The 19,446-nt window shown below is 39.5% G+C and overlaps 1 protein-coding gene across 3 annotated transcripts in view; it reads left to right on the forward strand.

The window, feature by feature from the left end:
- Nucleotides 1–19,446, forward strand: part of CNTNAP5 (contactin associated protein family member 5) — a 981,662-nt gene that overhangs the window by 552,933 nt on the left and 409,283 nt on the right. For all 3 annotated transcript variants that reach the window (XM_045203156.2, XM_053918555.1, XM_053918556.1), the window contains 2 exons: nucleotides 10,957–11,106; nucleotides 13,909–14,080. In XM_045203156.2, coding sequence (XP_045059091.2) covers nucleotides 10,957–11,106; nucleotides 13,909–14,080 — 322 coding nt within the window. The remainder of the gene's footprint in view (nucleotides 1–10,956; nucleotides 11,107–13,908; nucleotides 14,081–19,446) is intronic.

Genomic DNA, 19,446 nt, shown 5'->3' on the forward strand with positions numbered 1-19,446 from the left:
GGGAGGCACAATTTCAGCCCATAACAATGCATGTTAATCATATGTCTATATAATTGTTCAATGTTCTTCTCACTACTAGGTTGTACAGATTCATGGGAATAAGAACACGTCCTGCCTTACTAACCACTATTTGCCCAAGGCCTAGTATAGCACCTTGCTTATAACAGGTCTTCAATAAGTATTTACCACATGTGTGAGCAACTGTCTAAATGTATTAACTAGTAAAATTGACCTCCAAAATATTTCTAAGAGATACAATTTTAACATTGAAAAATATTAATAGTGATTTTTAACAAATACTCTTGTTACAACAATTATATACTGCAGAATATGTCAAACCCAGGAATGAGCTATCTTCATGGGAAGTATTAATTAGATAAAGGCCAGCAGAGCTCCCAGAGCTGGGGGGATGGCTGGGAGAGCTGTGTCGTGAAAAATAGAAGCACTCACTCTGATTAATACTTGTGTCCAGGTGGTTTTAGTCTAAAGCCTTGTAATGAACAGAGCTGCTCCCCCAATATTGCCCTTTTTTTGTATAAGCCATTTGTATCTAGTCACCATCTGTACATCAAGTAAACAATGATAACTTCATGAACTTCATCCTCTATTTCAATTAAGTCATAATTAATGTCTCTGTGCTTTAGCTAAGATAATGTTGATAAGAAAATCCCATTAGCGAGGGTAAAAAAAAAAAGATAGCCGTGAGACTATGACTGTCACAACAAGCTATCTAGTGGTATAGATTTCAAGTTTCAGATACAAAAATATAGAGACATTCCATTTTATAGGAAACAGAGAAATGCAATTGCCTGAGTTTCAAGATATCAAGAAAAGATTGGGGAGGTCTACCAAAGTAGTGATGTCTTGGGCATTCTTAGCTTACTCAGGTCTGAGCAATGATAAAGGAAGCATTTTATTTAACTTACTCTTTGTTCTTCAGTACTCACTGAATAGAGTAACAGAGGAATCTATAGTTTTAGTCAAATCTACTATCACCTCATTTGATCTTTCATCATTTCTACTTCAATAATTCTGTCATATAGACCATTTTGCTTCCATTTAATTCAGAAGGCTGTTGAAGTTTCTACTCTGTGCTGGTCCTATACTCAAACTCTAGGATGCAGGCATTGCACCCCAGGAGCACATGTGCATTGATGGGAGGAGTGATGGTAGGGCCTTTATGATGCAATGGGACACATGCTTAGGACACTAGGGGAGCTTAGAGAAGAGGCATCTGGATGGGCGAGAAAGGGAAGGCTTCCTATGGGTGGGAAAAACACAGCTTGGATTTCAAAAATGAATAGAATTTGGAGTAACAAAGAAGAACAGAAAGGTTACTCTCCAATTAGAGGAGATAAATAGGAGATCTAGAAGGGTAAGATTCCACAGATGGCTGAGAATACCTGGGTCACAGAGGAAAAGACAGACATATAAGAAATGCAGTAGTATTTTGGTCAAGGACGCTGAGTTTAGGCTGTGTCCCAAAGGTTATAGAGAACAATCTATCTCTGGAGGTGGGCAACATTTGTATCATGGAGATGTTTGAGCTGAGCATTCACATCACTTTCACCACCAACACAAACATGTCTTATTTCCTGTCTGACTCTAGTGGATGGCAAACCCATCTGTTTTGCTCTCATATACTGACAAAGGGTTTTTAGGATCCAGGTTACATTGACATGTGAGCCCTGATTTAACAAGTAGGAAAGATTTAATTGTGATTTATGGCCCATGCTTTGGAAGAAGTTTTGCTGCTGATACTTGGCTGTGCAATTCAGCTTGTGTGATGTTCAATCAATCAATGAGCATTTGGAGAGGCAGCATGTGCCCTGCTGATTCTAAGGGTGAGACTCCAAAACGTGACTCACACTCTGACCCGTAGGAACGTGTAATGCCGTTGGGGAGATAAGACTTACAGAGACAAATTATTAATTAATAGTACAAGGCAGTAAATAATACAAACTAAGTGTATATACCAAACAGTAGATGTTACATGATTTTTGAAGGGGGGATCACTATGTGCTGAAGGTCAAGAAAATTCTGCTTCATTTGTTTAATGGTTTATTAACTTATTCATTCAATCTTTCAGCACTTTTTGTATGCCCTTTACTATGCTAGGAGAGTGTAACAGAAACTCAAAAATATATGCTTTCTATTTTTGTAGTTAAGGAAAGGAAGCACCAGGAGAAAAACTAGGTATTGGAGGATAGGGAGAGAAATTTGCATAGTGGAACAACTGGGAAGGCCATATAAGATGGAGAGAGGAGTGGAAGCAGCAATTAGTTAAGTACATTCAATTGGAAAATATTTAATATACTAGCCTCACCAGAGTAGTGAATTTTTGTGAAATAAGGAATTTTGGGAAATAAGATCGAGAGTACAAATGGAGACTTGATTACAGAAGGCATAGATTGTGTGAGAGAGAAAGGCTCTGCAACCCCAAATTTATTCCTTTAACCCTGTGGCTCCAAACCAAGGGAACATCTCCATTCCCACCCATCCCAACCTCCCATTACCCCACTCCTCACTCAAAAAAATTTCAGCAAATTCTCATAATATTTTTGGTGCTGGGGGTGGGGTCATGTTACTAGCATGTAATAATTCAAAGATTATGCTAAATATTCTGTGCCACTTGGGACAGCTCACCACCAATGAAGAATTATCTGGTCCAAAATATGTAGGGCCAGTGTAAAGAAACTTTGCTTTAAGGGAAAACCTTATTCCTGTAAGAGAGTTTAGGGCTTCAGAATAGTATTTAGCCACTCTTAGTATCAGTTTTATCAAATATGAACTTTAGATTGTTATAAAAGTCTCATTACAAAAAGTATAAAAAGACAAATGTTCAATAATATTACCTAGAAAAATTAAATCAAAGTAATTACAAATAGTTAGAAATCCAATGTCAGACCCAAGTAGACATTGGGAAACACATTTGAATCATATTTAAATTATTCTTAGAATCTAGGAGTTCCACAAAAGGATAGGACTGGAGTTTAGGCTCAGTTTTGCAAAAGGAACTTGCCTTCTGAGAATGTAAACTTGAGGCAGCCACCTTGGAAACCCTCTGGCAGTTCCTTAAAAGGTTAAGGATCAAGTAAACATGTGACTCAGCAATTCCATGCCTGAATGCACACTTAACAGAACTATAAGCAGATCCATGAAAAAATGTGTACACAAATCTTCATAGCATCATTGTTCACAATATCTCCAAAGTAGAAACAACTAAAATGTCCATCAACTGGTGAATGGATAAATGAAGTGGCATATCCATATAATGGAATATTATACAGCCATTAAAATGTACTGATACATGCTACACCATAGATGAACCCTGAAAACATTATGCTGAGCAAAAGAATTCAGTAACACAAGGAAATAAAATGTATGATTTCACTTAGATGAAATGTCCAGAAGGCAAATCCATGGAGACAGAAAGTATATCAGTAGTTGACTACAGCTGGAGGTGGGGGAGTGATAACTACACGTTACAGCATTTTTTTAAGTTATTTTATTGTTGTTCAAGTTGTCTGTATTTATCCCCGACCACTGCCCCACACCTCAGCCATGCCCACCTCCCTCCCCTGCTTCCACCCTCCCTTGGTTTTATCCATGTGTCCTTTACAGTTGTTCCTGAAAACCTTTACTCCCTTCCCCCCATTATCCATTCCCAGCATTTCTTTTGGAGGTTAAAAAATCTCTTAAAACTAATTGTTGTGATGGTTGCTTATCTCTGTGTATATACTAAAAATGATTAAATTGTACACTTAAAATAATAAATTACATGGTATATGAATTTCATCTCAATAAAGCTATCCCCAAATAGAAAGGATGAAAGAAAGAGAGACAGAAAAGAAAAATACAACAGCAGAAAATAGAACTTTACAGAGGTAACTGCACATCAAAGTGATTCCTAGGGCAGGGCAGGGCAAGCTCTGGAGCTGAGCCTAGTTGCCTGATACCTCCTTTTGAGTTTTGACTCTGCCTCCAAGTAGCCATATGACCCCGGCTGGCCTCTCTTACTTTCTGTTTTAGCTTCTCTAACCTGAAGACAGTAAAACTTGGTCACCAGGACTACTATGAGTATTAGGAATTATATATTTAAAGTGCCTGGCATATTGTAGATATTCAATACTAGTAGTATTGGATATTAGTGGTGTATTATAATAGGTAGTATTAGTGATTTTTATAAATTGTGTTGTGTTTCAAAAGGTCATTTGCAAGTTCGGTTGCAACAATGAAAACTGTCTCTTTTTTTTTTTAAGCCTTGGTTTTGTTCCTGAGCAAGCACAGAGCAGCCTATTTATCCTATTGTGTAAGGGACCTTTTACACAAATGATCCCTAAGGGACTTTAGGATGAATCCTGGGACCTGGGAGGTTCTGCTTTATGCAATGACAGCAAGCAGTGGAAAGGAATGCAAACTTTCCTATCCTTATCTCAGATTAAACAGTTTGTTAGTTTTAAAAATAATTATAAATGTTGTACATTTTCTTTTAGAATTTTTGGAAATTCTAGTAGTCTGTATAAGAAAAAACACTAATAATCTCTGATTCTATCATTCAATGTCATTCCAATATTTTTCTTTGTAGTAATTTTTAATAAAATGGGGCCATACTTAGTTCCTATGCTTTTAGCCAGTTTTCACTTATCCAAATATCACTAGCATTCTTGGACATTATGATTTTTAATGACTATACTATATTCCATAATATTGAATACATTATATTTAATATAACTGATCTACTATTATTGGAAGTTGGTAGTTGTGAAATTTTACCATGGTAAGTAATGATATCATGAACTCTACCACATATCTTGGCTGTAGCTCTGCTACTATTTTAGGATTAATTCTTCAGAAAAAAAAAAAAAAAAAACTATGGGAAATGATGACATTTTTTCAGATTTTTGACAATTATTGGTATATTGCCTTCCAGAAACAAATGTACAAGCTTATGCTACAACCAGCTATGTATCAAATTGCCTGTTCCCTTTTATGTCGACTGTGTATACTTGTTTTTTTTAATATTTTTCCAGTCTAAGAGATGACAAATAATATCTAATATCACTTTATACCTTAAAAGTTTTATGTGTGTTATCATCCAACAACCTTTCCAGAACCCAGGTCCCACCTTTTAAGACTCAGCCCCTAAATCATACGAGTGCTTACCATCACAAAGTGGCCCAAAATACCCTGCTTTTCCAAGCCCAGAGGTTTTTGCCCCATGAAGATTTTCCTGGACTCGGCAGTATTGCTTTCCTGTTTTCCCCAATAAAAACTTATTTTTTTTCAGAACTATTTATTTCAGAGAGGTTTTGGGAGAAAAACTACTTGATAGGATTGATTTGCCTTAATTTGTGCATAATTAATATCACTTAAACCTGTACCTTCAAAAGACTATTCTTAAAAACTAAACCTTGAGAACCTCTAGGGATGTTACTTGGGGGAATTGACAGAATGAAATGGAAAGGAGTATAAGATAAAAAATCAGGAAATATGCTACTTTACTTGCCTTGGAATCTATTCCCTGGTTAGTTCCTCTAAACTAGTCTTGTTAGTTCCCTAGCTTTTTCCTTCCTCTTCTAAAACCTCTAATAGAGTAGTTCTCAACCCTCAGCTACACAATTGAACCTCTGGGGATCTTTGAAACTTCCAAGGCCTGGGGCCACCCCAGCAGTCTGCATTAATTAGCTTTCTTTTCAGAAGCTCCCCAGATGATCCTTTTGTGTGGTTAGCATCAAGAACTCCTGTTATCATAATTCTCTAAAGAGCTAAAATTTCACACAGCCTCCCCCTGCAGGGACTACAGGCCACATAGGCAAAGAGCATAAGAGATCACATCAGATGAAAAAGCAGACCAAAAAGAAAGAAAAGAGAGTGAAAGAGATGGGGAGATGGGGAGAGGGAGAGAGGGAGAGGAAGAGAGGAAGGAAGGAAGGAAGGAAGCAACTAACCAAACCCTCATTAAGTGATGATTTTAAAGACAATTCTGGAGGGGGAAAGAATTCCAATCAAAATGGCTGCATAAGCAAATGGGGTACCCAAATCCTTTCTCAACCACATCAAAATTATAACTAAACTTTAGCACAGCCATCATTCAGAACTGCCTGAAATCTAGCTGAACAAAAATTGTATACCTAAGGATATAAAAAAGAAGCCACATCAAGGCTAGTAGGATGGGCAAAGATGAGAAATAGACTGTTCCCATACCCATGTGTGGTGATTAAAAATTGAGAGGGAGATCTTAGCTAGAGTCCCCACCTGAGGAGTGAGGGGTCCCAACTCTGAACGAGGTCCGCTGTCCCAGGGCTCCAGTGCCAGAAAAATAAGCCTCCATAATTTCCGTAAAAACCAGCAAGGATCATGGCAGGGTGAAACAAAGTGCTTTTTGGTATTCCTCTCAAAGGGCCCTGCATGAACTTACACTCATTCTCTCTGATCTCCAGTACTAGGACAGCAGCTTGAAAGGCACCAGGGACATATGAGGGGAAACTGAATTGTTTGACATCAGGGCCAGAGCTGGAGGAGAAGCTTTCTCACAGACAGAACTGCTGGCAGAGGATATTGTTCTTTTTCTGAGACTTCCCCAACAGAGTTGGCAGGCAGGCACCATATCTGAGTCTCCATCAACCTGGCTCACACTGTTTGCTCCACCCTGATTATTCCATGAGATCTCGTCCCACACAACTTGAGGGCTCACCTCAGCTGTTTCCAGTGATTTTTCCTTATGAATGGCCTGTCTTGATTAATGCTTTAGACTTTCCTAAAATCCCTCAAGCAAGCAGCATCTATCCTCAGCATGCCCCTTATTTCTCTCAGTAAGTGGTCCCATGCCCAGCACTAGTGGCAACTGGCCTTGGTTTAGCAGCTTGGCCCCTCCTGGGTACTTACAAGCCCAGCACAAGTAGCATTCATCAGCAGATCACTTTATCAGAAGAACACAGGCAATGGTTGACCTTGACCTACACTTCCCAGAGGGCCTCATGGCCAGCATACCCAGTTGACAGCTTCAGACCACATAGAAGTACCATCCAACTACCTCCACAACTGACACAATCAAGGGGCAGGCAAAATGGACACCAGAATCCAAAAAGTGAGAATATAATAAAGAGCTTCTTGGACAACTTTAAGTATACAAACATTCACATCATGGGGGAAACAGAAAGAGAAGAGAGTGCAAGGAATTGAAACAGTGTGTAAAAAAATAATGATGGTAAACTACCCTAATATAGTAAAGGAAATAGACATATACATCCGAAAAACACAGAGTTCCAAACAAGATCAACCTTAAGAGGCCCACACAAGACACATCATAATTAAAATGCACAAGGTTAAAGACAAAGAATCTTAAAAGTAGCAAGAGGAAAGCAGTTAGTTACCTACAAGGAAGGCCCTGTAAGACTGTTCACTGATTTCTCAACAGAAACTTTGCAGGCCAGGAGCGATTGTCAAGAAATATTCAAAGTGATGAAAAGCAAGGACCTATAACCAAGATGATCTACCCAGCAAATTTATCATTTAGAATTTAAGGAAAACTAAAGAGTTTACCAAAGAAGAAAAAGTTAAAAGATCTCATCAACACCAAACCAATATTAACAGAAATGTTAAATGGTATCCTTTACTAAGACAAAGAAAACAAGGATAAAAACAAGAATAATAAAGGAATAAATACATATCTATCAACAACTGAATCTAAAAATTTAAAGAAATGAACAAACAGAATAGAAACAGACTCATACCTACAGAGAACACTGATAGTTGCCAGATGGAAGAGGGGTAGGGAGCATGAGTGTTAAAGGTGAAGGGATTAAGAAGTACAGATTGGTAGTTGCAGAACAGTAATGGGGATGTAAAGTACAGCATAGAGAATACAGTCCATAATATTGTAATAACTATGTATGATGTCAGATAAGTACTAAATTTGTCGGGATGATCACTTAGTAAGTTATAAAATGTCTAGTCACTAGGTTATACACCTGAAACTAATATAATAGTGTATATCAATTATAATTGAAAATTTTAAAAAATATTTAAAGTTAGGAAAAGAAAAGACAAAACTGGCGAATGATGTGGAAAAAGGAAGAGACTCAGAATCTGAAGGCAAGCTGATGTGCTGGCCCTGACAACTAATTGAGCAGAACTCTGGTCTTCAGCCTGTTTCATCTGTAAGGAAACTAGAGAATGTATCTTTAATTACACCAACACTCCCTGTGACCCCTGTGTTTACTTTCTTTCCTGCTGTACCTGATGCCAGCAGTATGCTAGGCCTTTAGGGGGTATGTACACCCTATTTGTTGAACTCCTTCCTGATGTCCAACTCAAACAATCTATAGTTTGTTTTCAAAGGCAGTCTCATATGTTATGCAGATATACTTAAAGTACTATGCAAATGAAGTTAAAGAAGTGAAGACCTGCAGCTGGCTATGTCCTCTGATGCCACTGACAGAAGTCCCCAGGAAACACCTGACAGAATTTCTGCCTTATTACCAAAATTGCTGTAGTTAGGACACAAACCCTGGTCTTTGGGAGAAGGCAGAGCAGTCAGGATGTGCAGCCTCTGGGTTCTCCAATTAGGCCAGACAACTGGGGCTACAGGAAAGACTGACTGTTAGGGAGTGGGCTGCGAATGCAGGAGAGCCCCTTCTGTCTGAACTTCTGAGCAGGTGGGGCACAGCTGCCCATAGCCATGCAGTTGTGCCCACAGCCTTGTGTTGTGCTATCCGTGGGCAGCTTCTTCAGACGTCTGAGGGCTCAAGGGCAGAGCACATTATAACTGTTCTGAGGAGACCTGCAGATCTCTGATTTTGAATACATTCTTCACAGCCAGTACCTCAAGAATGCTCCAGGAGGCTTGACCAGGCCTGATCTCTTCTACTTCCAGTAGTACCTCTTAATAAACCCCTTACTATCCATTTTCACTGTTGTTACTTTGGCTGAGACCTTCATCTTCTGTCTCTTGGTGATGTGCAAGCAACAGGTCCCACTCATTCTGCTTCCAGCCTTGTTTCCTCCCAGCTCCTGTCATCTGCCACCAGAGTCTTTGAATGCTCACCTCTCGCCATGTAATTCCCATGCTGAAGGCCCCTCATAGATTCCCATGTTATAAAACAATGATTTTCATTCCTGGCTGTACATTAGACTCACTCAGGAGCCTTTCTGAAAATGCAAATGTATAGGGTCCCATCCTCAAAGATTATAATAGAATTGACTTGGGTAAAATACCCTGCAGAATCATATATCAAAGGACTTTGTTGAAACCCCTTACTTAGCCTGTCATCTGAGGCCCCTGAGAGAGTGGATCATCTTCCCATCTGCCTTGCTATTGTTCTCTCCTGTTTTTCACTCCAGGCATTCGCTTCTTTGTACAAGCTCTCTATCACTTAGAATTCTTGCTCTAGGGGTACAAACTATTGCTCATTTTCCAAAACATTTCTGTACCGTTATCACCTCTCTTGTGAAGACATTTCAGGATCCTCACATGGAGTTAGTTAAATCTTCCTTCTTTCTTCTCTGCCCCGCCCCCCTCACTGTTCCTTCTAGAATTGTTTGTCTGCTTCACTGTTTATCCCACCAGCATGACATACTCCAAAGACAGGATGTTCATCCACTTTACCTATGTCTCTTCACTTAACTACAGCTACCCTAGGATAGAGACCATGTGATGTTATTGTCCATATTCACCAGTGTGGGGGCAATCGTGTAGTTGCTGTTCTGTCTATATGCTTTAGCAATCTCTGTCTTCTTATGATGTGATATAAACTGAACTATATGCTTCTGTGTTAACTTGCGTCTTCCTCACAATAGCATGTAAGTATAACCATTGTCCCAATTTTGCAGGAGAGGAAATTGAGGCAAAGAGAAGGAAGACAATTAAATACATAGCTGGGTAGCATACAGGCTAATGTGAGTAGAAATATGTGGCTCTCTGTTCTTGTTATGTACAAATCTTTATGACTGTTTATTTCAGCTAGCCTTTACAGCAACAGAGCCTTCACAGATGATAAGCTTTTGGAGGATATAGTTGTCAACCTCATGACTAATTTCCAATACAGTTTCCTTGGTAAGGTAGGCCAGCAATGTAGTGTGCAACAAAGATATCTGGGCCAAAAGAACAATGGAAAAAAGAACTTTTAATAATCACTATACCCTCAACTTCCCTAGGGACTTCCTGCCTAATCACAACTTATCCCCTTAAGAATGATACCTAGTAGAAATAATTTTACAGATGATAAAACTGAAGCTCAGTGAAGGGAGGTCACTTGGCCTGTGTCACATAAAGAATTAAGGGAAGGTTTGAATTAACTAGTCTGTTATCTCTCTCCAACAGAAAACTGCCTCCTCCTGGTACACCATTGGACTCTAGCTTTCCTGTTTTACTTTTGCCTTTAAAAATAGCTTATTTTTACTTAAAAAGGGATATAAACCATTAGGAGAAAAATGTAGGAAAATAAAAATTGTCTGTAATCTGACCAACCAGAGATAAAACCACAAGAAACATTCTGAGTTTTTCCTTTTCAGCATTTTGCTCTGTTATTTATATTGCTAGAGGTCAATTAATCTGCTCTCTGCCTTTGGTTGTAGTTTACATACAAATCTGTGTTGTCTACTTTTGTTGTTGAGCAAACACCCAAAATTGTCCAGCCACTTTGACCACAGTGTGGTGATGGCCAAAGGGAAGGGAGGCAAGGGTGGGAGGGAAGTATCAAGAAGGGAAACTGAGGACATCTATAATAGTTTAAACAATAAAAATAAAGGAAAGAAAGACTAGAATTAAATGGTTAAAAGAGAAAGAAAAGTGACTCTTGTGAAGCAGCTGAGGGTTTGGCTTACGTAAAATGATGAGTGGGAACCACTCTGAGAATGCACAGGGACCACAGCAGGGAAAGAAACTGAGCTCCACCCTCCCCAGCTCTCCTAGATCAATCATCCCTATGCTTGCCCATCCTGTTTCTTTTGCAGGCAGCAACTTGAATGATGGCTCGTGGCATTCAGTCAGCATCAACGCCAGAAGGAACCGCATCACTCTCACCCTGGATAATGATGCAGCATCCCCGACTCAAGACACCACCCAGATACAGATTTATTCTGGAAATAGCTACTACTTTGGAGGTAAATCACTTAGCTTTTGAGGTTGGAAATAAAGGAGGGAGGGAGAATGCAGTAGACATTTATTTTTCTATTGTGATTCTTTCTTTGTCAATTAGACCATTCTTCTAACATACACATATAAGCACAGGCACACCCCCTACCAAACACACACAGACACAGGCAGCCACCCAGTGCTCAAAATAATGGGAAGCAAACTCTCTCACAACTGTGCAGATATAAATTATCTAGGTCAGTGCTGGAAAAAAAAAGAACTTTAGCTATAAGAACTGGTGTTACATAACATGTCCAAGAGATTTTTATAACCATGCCAAGCTCTATGATCACATTTGAAAGGGAAAACTCAGCTGAAAACTTGGAGAAAGTATCAATAGTCAGCAGTGCCTGAAAGAGGAGCTATCTAGGTGAGAGGGAGCAGCCGGCACTCCCACTCATCTAGGCCACTCCTCTGACATTTTGTTGTTTTCATCCCACATCCCTGGGGACTATTCCCATGAGTGGGGCAACTAAAAATGGGGAAGTTATAGAAGGCCCATGAATGCTTAGCTCTGTATGGAGCGGCCAGTGCAGACTGAGCCCTCTCCAATGTTGGGTGAATCCTGGAAATCTTTTCCACTACAAAACACAGGGCAAACTGGTAAAGGGGAAAAACATGTGATCATCACCTAATGGATTTTTATAGTTGCATATATATTTTTATATAATCTTTTTCAAGGTGCCCCTTTCATTAAAAAATTAATATCTAATTTTTTGTCATTTGTTTTTATCTTAGAAAAAATCTGTAAAGAGTAATTAATTTCAACAGCTGTCTGACAATGAGCAAGACAGAGTTCCTGAACTTCCCATATTGAGGCCACAGAATTGTTGGGAGATTTCTTTAATATCAAGGTTTATATGTATAACACAGAGTTTCCTACCTAGCAAGGAATGGACAAGCTGGTTTCAAACTTTGTAAATATAGGCATGGACTGGGGTTGGTCTACAGTTGCCAATCCATTTCCCACTAGGAAACTGAAGACACATTGTGTGTAAAATTATAAAGTGAAGACTCCAATAGGATTTACAAGTCACGTCTCTCAGACAAGTGACATATGGTTAAGCTTTGAAATACAAGAGGAGCTCTTCATACATGCAGTATATACATCAGGGTATCCCAAGAGGGCAGCACTAGGGAGTGATCTATTTGTGGTTTGATTTTAGGGCTTTGGGGATAGATTCTGTCCTTGACTCTAAATTTTCTCCATGTATTCATGATAACACATTTCTTTGAAAAGAGAACACTTCCATTCTCTGTAAATGTTTTGTGTGTCTTAGCTCATTTAATTCATGAAGTCACTTTGTGAGGTAGGTAATTGTAGCCCCATTTCACAGAAAGTAAGACCGGTGTTTGCTTAGATGAAATAATTTGCGTGAATAGTAGAACCAGGATTCACCTCCAAATATGTTCTCCACAACCCACTGGCAATAACAAAGAATGCCAACTAATGTAGAACAAAAGCTGTGGAAGGAGTGTCTTGGGACCCCAGTGATACATCCCCAAAACTAGTAATTTCGCATCACATGCAATGCTTCCAACACAGAGAGAAAATCAATCATGTTTTTATTTCTATTTAAAAAACAAGAAGCATAATTATGATATGTAAGCCCCTGAATGCCTCCAAGGAAAAACGTCCCCTTCCCAAAATGAAGAAGTATCCTTAGATGTGGTTCTTGGGGCATTAGGCTCAGAAGGTGAGGATTTATCTGTGATTTGAACAGTGTTTAAAAAACTCCCATACATATACTGTAAACTTAAGGAAGGTGAAAAATGAGTTTGAGTAATAATAGTCAACTTAACATGAATTCCCTCTATAGCTTCAATTAGAGGTCCTAACATTTCTCTTCATTTTATAGTGTGTGTGTGCTTGTGAGCTGTTAACCAGCTGCCAGGCTTCAGCCCAGCAGTGACTGTGTATTAGAAATGGCTGAAATAATTCCCAATTATTTATGGGTTATTGCCATGTTCTCAAGCTTGCATTTGCATATTGTCTGAACTTACTAAAACAATTAGGTTGGAGTTTATAAAGAGCTCTAGCATTGATATAACTATTTGCTTTCTACCTATCTTAATGAGGAGATATGTCTAAGTTACAGACTATGCTAAATTTGCATGATATATTTTTTAAAAGAACACCCCTTAAGAAAGTATAGTGTTAACCTTTCATGTGTGCTATTATAGACCTATAATTGTGTGCACTTAAACCATTAGTGTCTTTAGTGTCTGAATTTGGTTTCTACATCGCTTCAAAATTCCAGTTACATTTCTATATGTACCTTTGTCAGGAACTAAGCCTATTAAAGCTAACTAACCAGATAGTTACTCTGCTGCCATCTTTATCCAAATCATAATTTCCTTAGAAAGTGTAATTCAGAATTGAATAGTATACTTAGAAGTGTGTTTCGAGACAGAAACAGCATCCCCATGTAGTTACAATAGGCTGTATTCTTGGGATAAGTGAATGTCCCAGGCAGAAGAATGGCACACAGTTTACCTAGAGAAAAAAATGAAGGACAAGATACATGGTAGAGCGCTCATATTCCTTTCAACATACTGTTTTTTTGTTCTGTACAGTAATTGACTGTGCCCCCTTTTGAACCAGTTCTGTCCTCTTTCTGAGAATGCTAGGATTTACAAGTAAACTCTGTGCACTGCTGTGAATGAAAAAGCACCACAATAATTATACCTCAATATCTTCCATGAAGAGGTTGCCAAAGAAATGACTGATCATCTCATCATTCTTCTTCATTTTTTTATCTGTCCCACAGGATGCCCTGACAATCTCACCGTTTCCCAATGCTTAAATCCTATTAAGGCTTTCCAAGGCTGCATGAGACTCATCTTTATTGATAACCAGCCCAAGGACCTCATTTCAGTTCAGCAAGGTTCCCTGGGGAATTTTAGCGGTTTACACATTGATCTGTGTAGCATCAAAGACAGGTAATTATTGCCTCTTCTCCTCTGTTCTCCCAATCCCCACCTTCCCATTCTCACTGCTCTAAATATGTGTTTCTTTAAACAAAATTCTAATCTGCTGACATTAGCCACATTAGACTTAATTGAGTTGCCTAATGGAAAATATTTCTGAAAGGATTTAAGACTCAGAGAAAAATGGTTTAAATTAGTTGAGTCTCTCTTTATGTTGACTTGCAGTAAATGGAATATGCAAATTAAATCAAATTACAAATTTGTAAAAGAATTAAAATTTTGTGCATAAACACCATTTGATTACTTTGAAGTTAAGAGTTAAACAAAAAGGGGGGAGGCATCACTTTTCTCCTAAACCATTTCATTCTTTGCTGCAAAGGATGTCCTCTCTTGCACATGGAATGAGCAACAGGCCATCTGGGATCCTATAATAGAAGTTTGGGCAGTGCCCAGCTCTACAGAGACACTCCTGGGTAACTGGTCTTTGCTGTTACTACCTTTGAATCATTTCTTCTTCGGTCCAGAAGAGATCAGACCCTGGACAGATAGAATCAACACATTCACTCTTCAACCTGCAAATCTAGCAAAAGCTCAATTTCTCTTTTTGTCTCTCCTGGGATCTGGCTCCTTTTGAAAGTTTCTATATTCAAAGACACACTACAGAAAAAAAAATTAAAAGTATTGATTCTGAATTTTCAGCAAAGTTTATCATGTTCCTCATGTTTCTTCTTTAGCTATCGCCTCTTACATATCTCTGATCCTACCCTCCCTACTTAAAATACCTTTTATTAAAAGGGGGAATAACATGTGTTAGGTACAAGCCTCTGTGTTGATGAAATAGAGTGTTAATTTTGATCAGGGAATAAATTAGTCATTACAATAAAGTGCAATAAATGATCAGGAAATGTACCCTTATTTGTATTAGATATGGAAGATGCAACTTTGGCTTAATGAGAATGAGGTCAGTAAGGTTTTCAGGAAGTGGTGCTGAGCTGAATATTACGGAACAGAGAGACCTGGATGAGGGGTGCAGGATGTGGGTGTCAGATGAGTTGGCAGGATGTAGCATGTGAAATGGCATAGGAATAGGACAGGTCATACTTGTAAGTATTACATCAATTCAAGACACTTATTTTTCATTTTAAAATCTGTAATATTTAGATATATTTTACAACTGATGGTAATAGTTTAATAGGTAATGTTTACTTATATTATTGGCATATAAAATAGCAGTATGTCTTACAATAAATAGTATCTTAGATTTAACAAAATATTGATCAGGGGGATTTTAGATCACTGTGGTAGTGCACATGGCAAGAATAAGGTTAGAGATGTGGATTAGTATTAACATGAGAACTTTGAGTGCCCATGGAATTTGTCTTCATGCTCTAGGCAAGAATCAGAAAGGAAGGCAGCCAGATCTGCCTATTGAAAGAGTACTCAGGAAATAGAAAGAATGATGGATTGAAGGAGAACCATCCCAGAGCTGAAGGTAACTGCCCAGACCAGCAGAGCAGTGAGAAGTAGTAGGGCACTCTAGTGAGCAGCACAAAATCAGGTGTGCAGATCCCAGTCTCTGATGTTCAGAGTGACCAATGTAATTTGGCAGAATTTTATGAGAATGTTTCTGTTAATATCCCAACATAAGAGATCAGCATCAAATCACAAAGACCTCTTGGCTCTTCTACTTTCTCTTTTTCCTAAGTGACCTGATGAACATCTGGGTAATAAAATGTGTGCTTCACTAGAATTTCCTAGTTTAGAGACGTGAGAATAAAAGGTGCTACACAAAGTGGTTGCTGCCCCTCTAGTCTGTTGCTGCTGAGGGTGAAGAGTCCAACTTCATCAGCTAGCAGAGCCTTTGTAAATTGGAGATCAACAGAGGGAACATTTATCAGTAGGGGTATCCTACCATACCTTAATTTCTAATCAAGGGAACTTTCATTTCACTGACATGAAAATCATTGCCATCTATACTGCATCATTACTTTTATGTAATTGTGGTCTGTGTAATTGTATTACATACAATTGTATTTTGCCTAATTGTGTAATAATAAGGGATTGTGCTTAGTTCTGTGAGTAAATGGTATGTTTTTCTTCATTTACCAGACAGTGCCTCTAACAGAAGGGAAAACTGTGGAAAAAGGTTTTGCTTAATTATTTTTTGAACTTATATTTAACATTTGTTGGAAGAGGGTAGGGGTTAAAACATCAGGTGGTTCCTGAGTTTTATGTTTTATTTTTAAGGTATTAATTACTGTAAACCCAACTTAAGGGCAGTGCAGAGTCTTTGCCTTCAAGAACTTTGCTACTTGAGGGTGGGGTGCTTGTGGTGGGGGATATGGAGGTGGAAAAGAGTCTGACTGTGGTTTTTCTTACCTGTGTTCCTGTCAGAAAAGTTCATCGAGGGCAGCCTTTGGTCTGGCCTTCAAGTCTCTTGTCTCCCAGACCAGTCTCTTCTGTACCCATTCTTTGTAGGCTATATATGGAGACCCAGGCCTCCTGCCTGGCCTCACAGGGGCTGCCCTGCCCACCCTTCCCTCTTCTCCCTAAGAGTCCTATGACTTGGCTGTGCAAAGAGAACCAAGCCTCCCAACTCCCCTTTCTGCTGGCCATCTTACACACACACAAAGGCTTCTAGTGCTGGTCACTGTGGGAAAACCAGATAGGAGAAAACCAAGATAGCATTTACAGAAGATGCTTGTGTGATTTGAAATCTTAAGAGCTTTCCTCAGTGGGAGTCCTTTAAACATATTCCCTTTAGATGGTGCTTAAGTCCACTGCCCAGCTTGTGCACATTTACAAACTATCCTCGGGGCAATTCTTTGAGTAAAAGCTACATGGGTCCCTTCCCAGCAACTGAGGACCCAAACTAACAATTTGCATCTGAATGCTTGGCAAATGAAAGGCTTCTGGTCTTAGGGAAGAAGGGACTCAGAGTGACTGGCCTGACTACAGCTCTGGTAGCAGGACAAGTGCTTGCCTTAGGAAGCTCCCTCTGCAGAACCACCCAGTGCCTAGGGGACAGAGCCCTCTGATAGGAACCACAGTTGGAGCCAGAGTAGAGCACCCCCAACATGTACTTTTCACTCATTTTTCTAAACCTCTAGAACACAATGTGAAGCCACTCTTTCTCTTCTGCAGGCAGAATGTCCAATGTCATGTTGTTTACACCCCAAGTCCCTATTCTCCAGGAGCTATACTTATCTTGTACTCCTTGAACTTGAGATAGGCAATACATGGAAATCTAAACTATCATAGAGCTAAGTAACCTCTATAAATACTTTATTCCTTCAGCAACTGTTTACCCCTGCCTCAATTACTGAGCTTCACAGATGGGCAGTGAGTGAATGACTGAAGCAGTCTTGTGTACACACCAGGTGTAATAAGATGTGGTGAGAGCTTATAAGCTATGGGGGTGCAAGGCATAAATACCCCCGGCTTAAAAGATTAAGTAAGATCCAGAGTTGCATGTCAACTCTCTTACGGTCATAGGATTACAGTTGCAATCTGAAAATGAACAATGCCAGTGTCCTCTCTCTTGTACCATCTATCCAAGGCATTATTCTTGAGTTCTAGTCATTGTGTGCCTATGGCTCTAAATGTGTAAGCCCATCTTCTGCCCAACCATAAAAAAGTTTTTAGCAGTATGCAATATATTAAATTCGTTGTAAACTTTAGGTGCTTCTAATGAGACTCAATTTCTTAAAAAGGAGATTCAAAGTGATGTGTGATGTCAGGCAGGGACTAAAAGAAGTAAGTGTGGCACAGTCCCAGTGGCCCAGGTCAAGGATACCTTTTGCTAGGACTTTTCTTGAAGGATCTGACAAGTCAATTCCAGGAGCATGTCCAGTCTTGCATGGTTCATGGCAGAAGAAACAAATCACCCAATATCGTCTAAGAATTTGAATAAGAGACAGGATCCAAGGTGTGGAGGACCAAAGGGATGCTGATGAGCCAGCTGTCTGAGATGAGGGAAAGTGGAAGTCACGCCTAAGGAAATTCATTAATCCCAATGTGGGTGGAACAAACCCTATTTAATACCCAGTCCATTACTCATCAGCTTGAGATATGACACATATTATTTAACCATTTAATATGTGTTTTCTCTTTTGCAAAACCAAGATCATGCATAAAACCTACATTGTCACTGATAATGGATATATGAGATTTGGGGCTCAGATGCAAATCTAATAAACAGATACACAGTAAACATTGCTATGTTAATTCCCAGAGCCAAAAGTTTGCTAACTCTCTGTTTTCCATGGGGAGAAGGGAAGCCGAGGTCTCCCTCTGAAGTTCCCCCAACCCTCACCATGGCCAAGGGATCCTCAGCAGTCTCTAGGGTGGATCCCCATAGACATACCTCACATGTGCTCTCTAATCAATCTGCTCTGTGACTCTCTTGGGCTTTGATTCCTACTTCTTCAGAGGAGCTGCCCCTCTAGAAGACTAATTACCACTCATTAGGAAAATTCATATCAATTTAGTACCAAGGCTATGGTCATTAGATTCTCCTAAAGCATTGGTCTCAGTGCCTGGATAGGGTGAAGAAAGCATGTAATGTGCTTAAGGCACACAATTTAAGGCAGTTCTTATTTCCAGGTTCATGTATGTGCAGACTCTGAATTTATATGAACCTGGGAGTGGATGCCTCCTTAAATTTTGCAGGTCAATTCTAGCATGTCTGCGTCAGAATCACCAGTAGGGCTTGTTGAAATCCCTGTTGCTGGGTACCACCCCTAGAGTTTCTGATATTACTGTGAAGGCTAAGAAAATGTGCATTTATACCAAATTTCAGGGTGCGCCAGGTGCTGCTGTGCTGGTTTGGGGACTAGACTTTGAGAACCACTACCCTAAAGCTTCTAATCCTGGAGTCTGTGGGATTACATGGATTCTTACAAAAGGGGTACAGACATAGGGCAGAAGGATGGCTTTGGCCCCAGCTGAGGCCCCAAGCAGCTACCCTTCTGATCAGAGTCTCACTGGGCTCTGAGAAGTTCCAGCAGCTCTGTCTCAATGCCACCCTCCAACGAGGTGTTGAATTCAGTCCAAGGGACATGGACAGTCAACTGAATTCCGTCTTCCCCTAGAAATTCCTGGTCTTTGTCACTTAACTCCTCCCCTGCTTCCCACTACAAAGAAAACTTTCCATGAATACAAATAAACAAAGATCCTCAGAGGTGCCTGAGGAAAGAGATGTTTTGTTTGGAAGGGAATATGGTCAGAATAGTTACAGATGCCAGCAAGCATGGTTTACCTTTGTGTTATTTTGAGGAGTGTTGACTCACTGGGGTCACGGAAAGTCAGCTTGATCTTTCCGTCTAGACAAGCCACACAACCTGTGTGTGAGGGTGGTTCCATTATAATGTGATTAC

The sequence above is a fragment of the Desmodus rotundus genome, chromosome 2 (assembly GCF_022682495.2).
Source record: "Desmodus rotundus isolate HL8 chromosome 2, HLdesRot8A.1, whole genome shotgun sequence".
Taxonomy (NCBI): domain Eukaryota; kingdom Metazoa; phylum Chordata; class Mammalia; order Chiroptera; family Phyllostomidae; genus Desmodus; species Desmodus rotundus.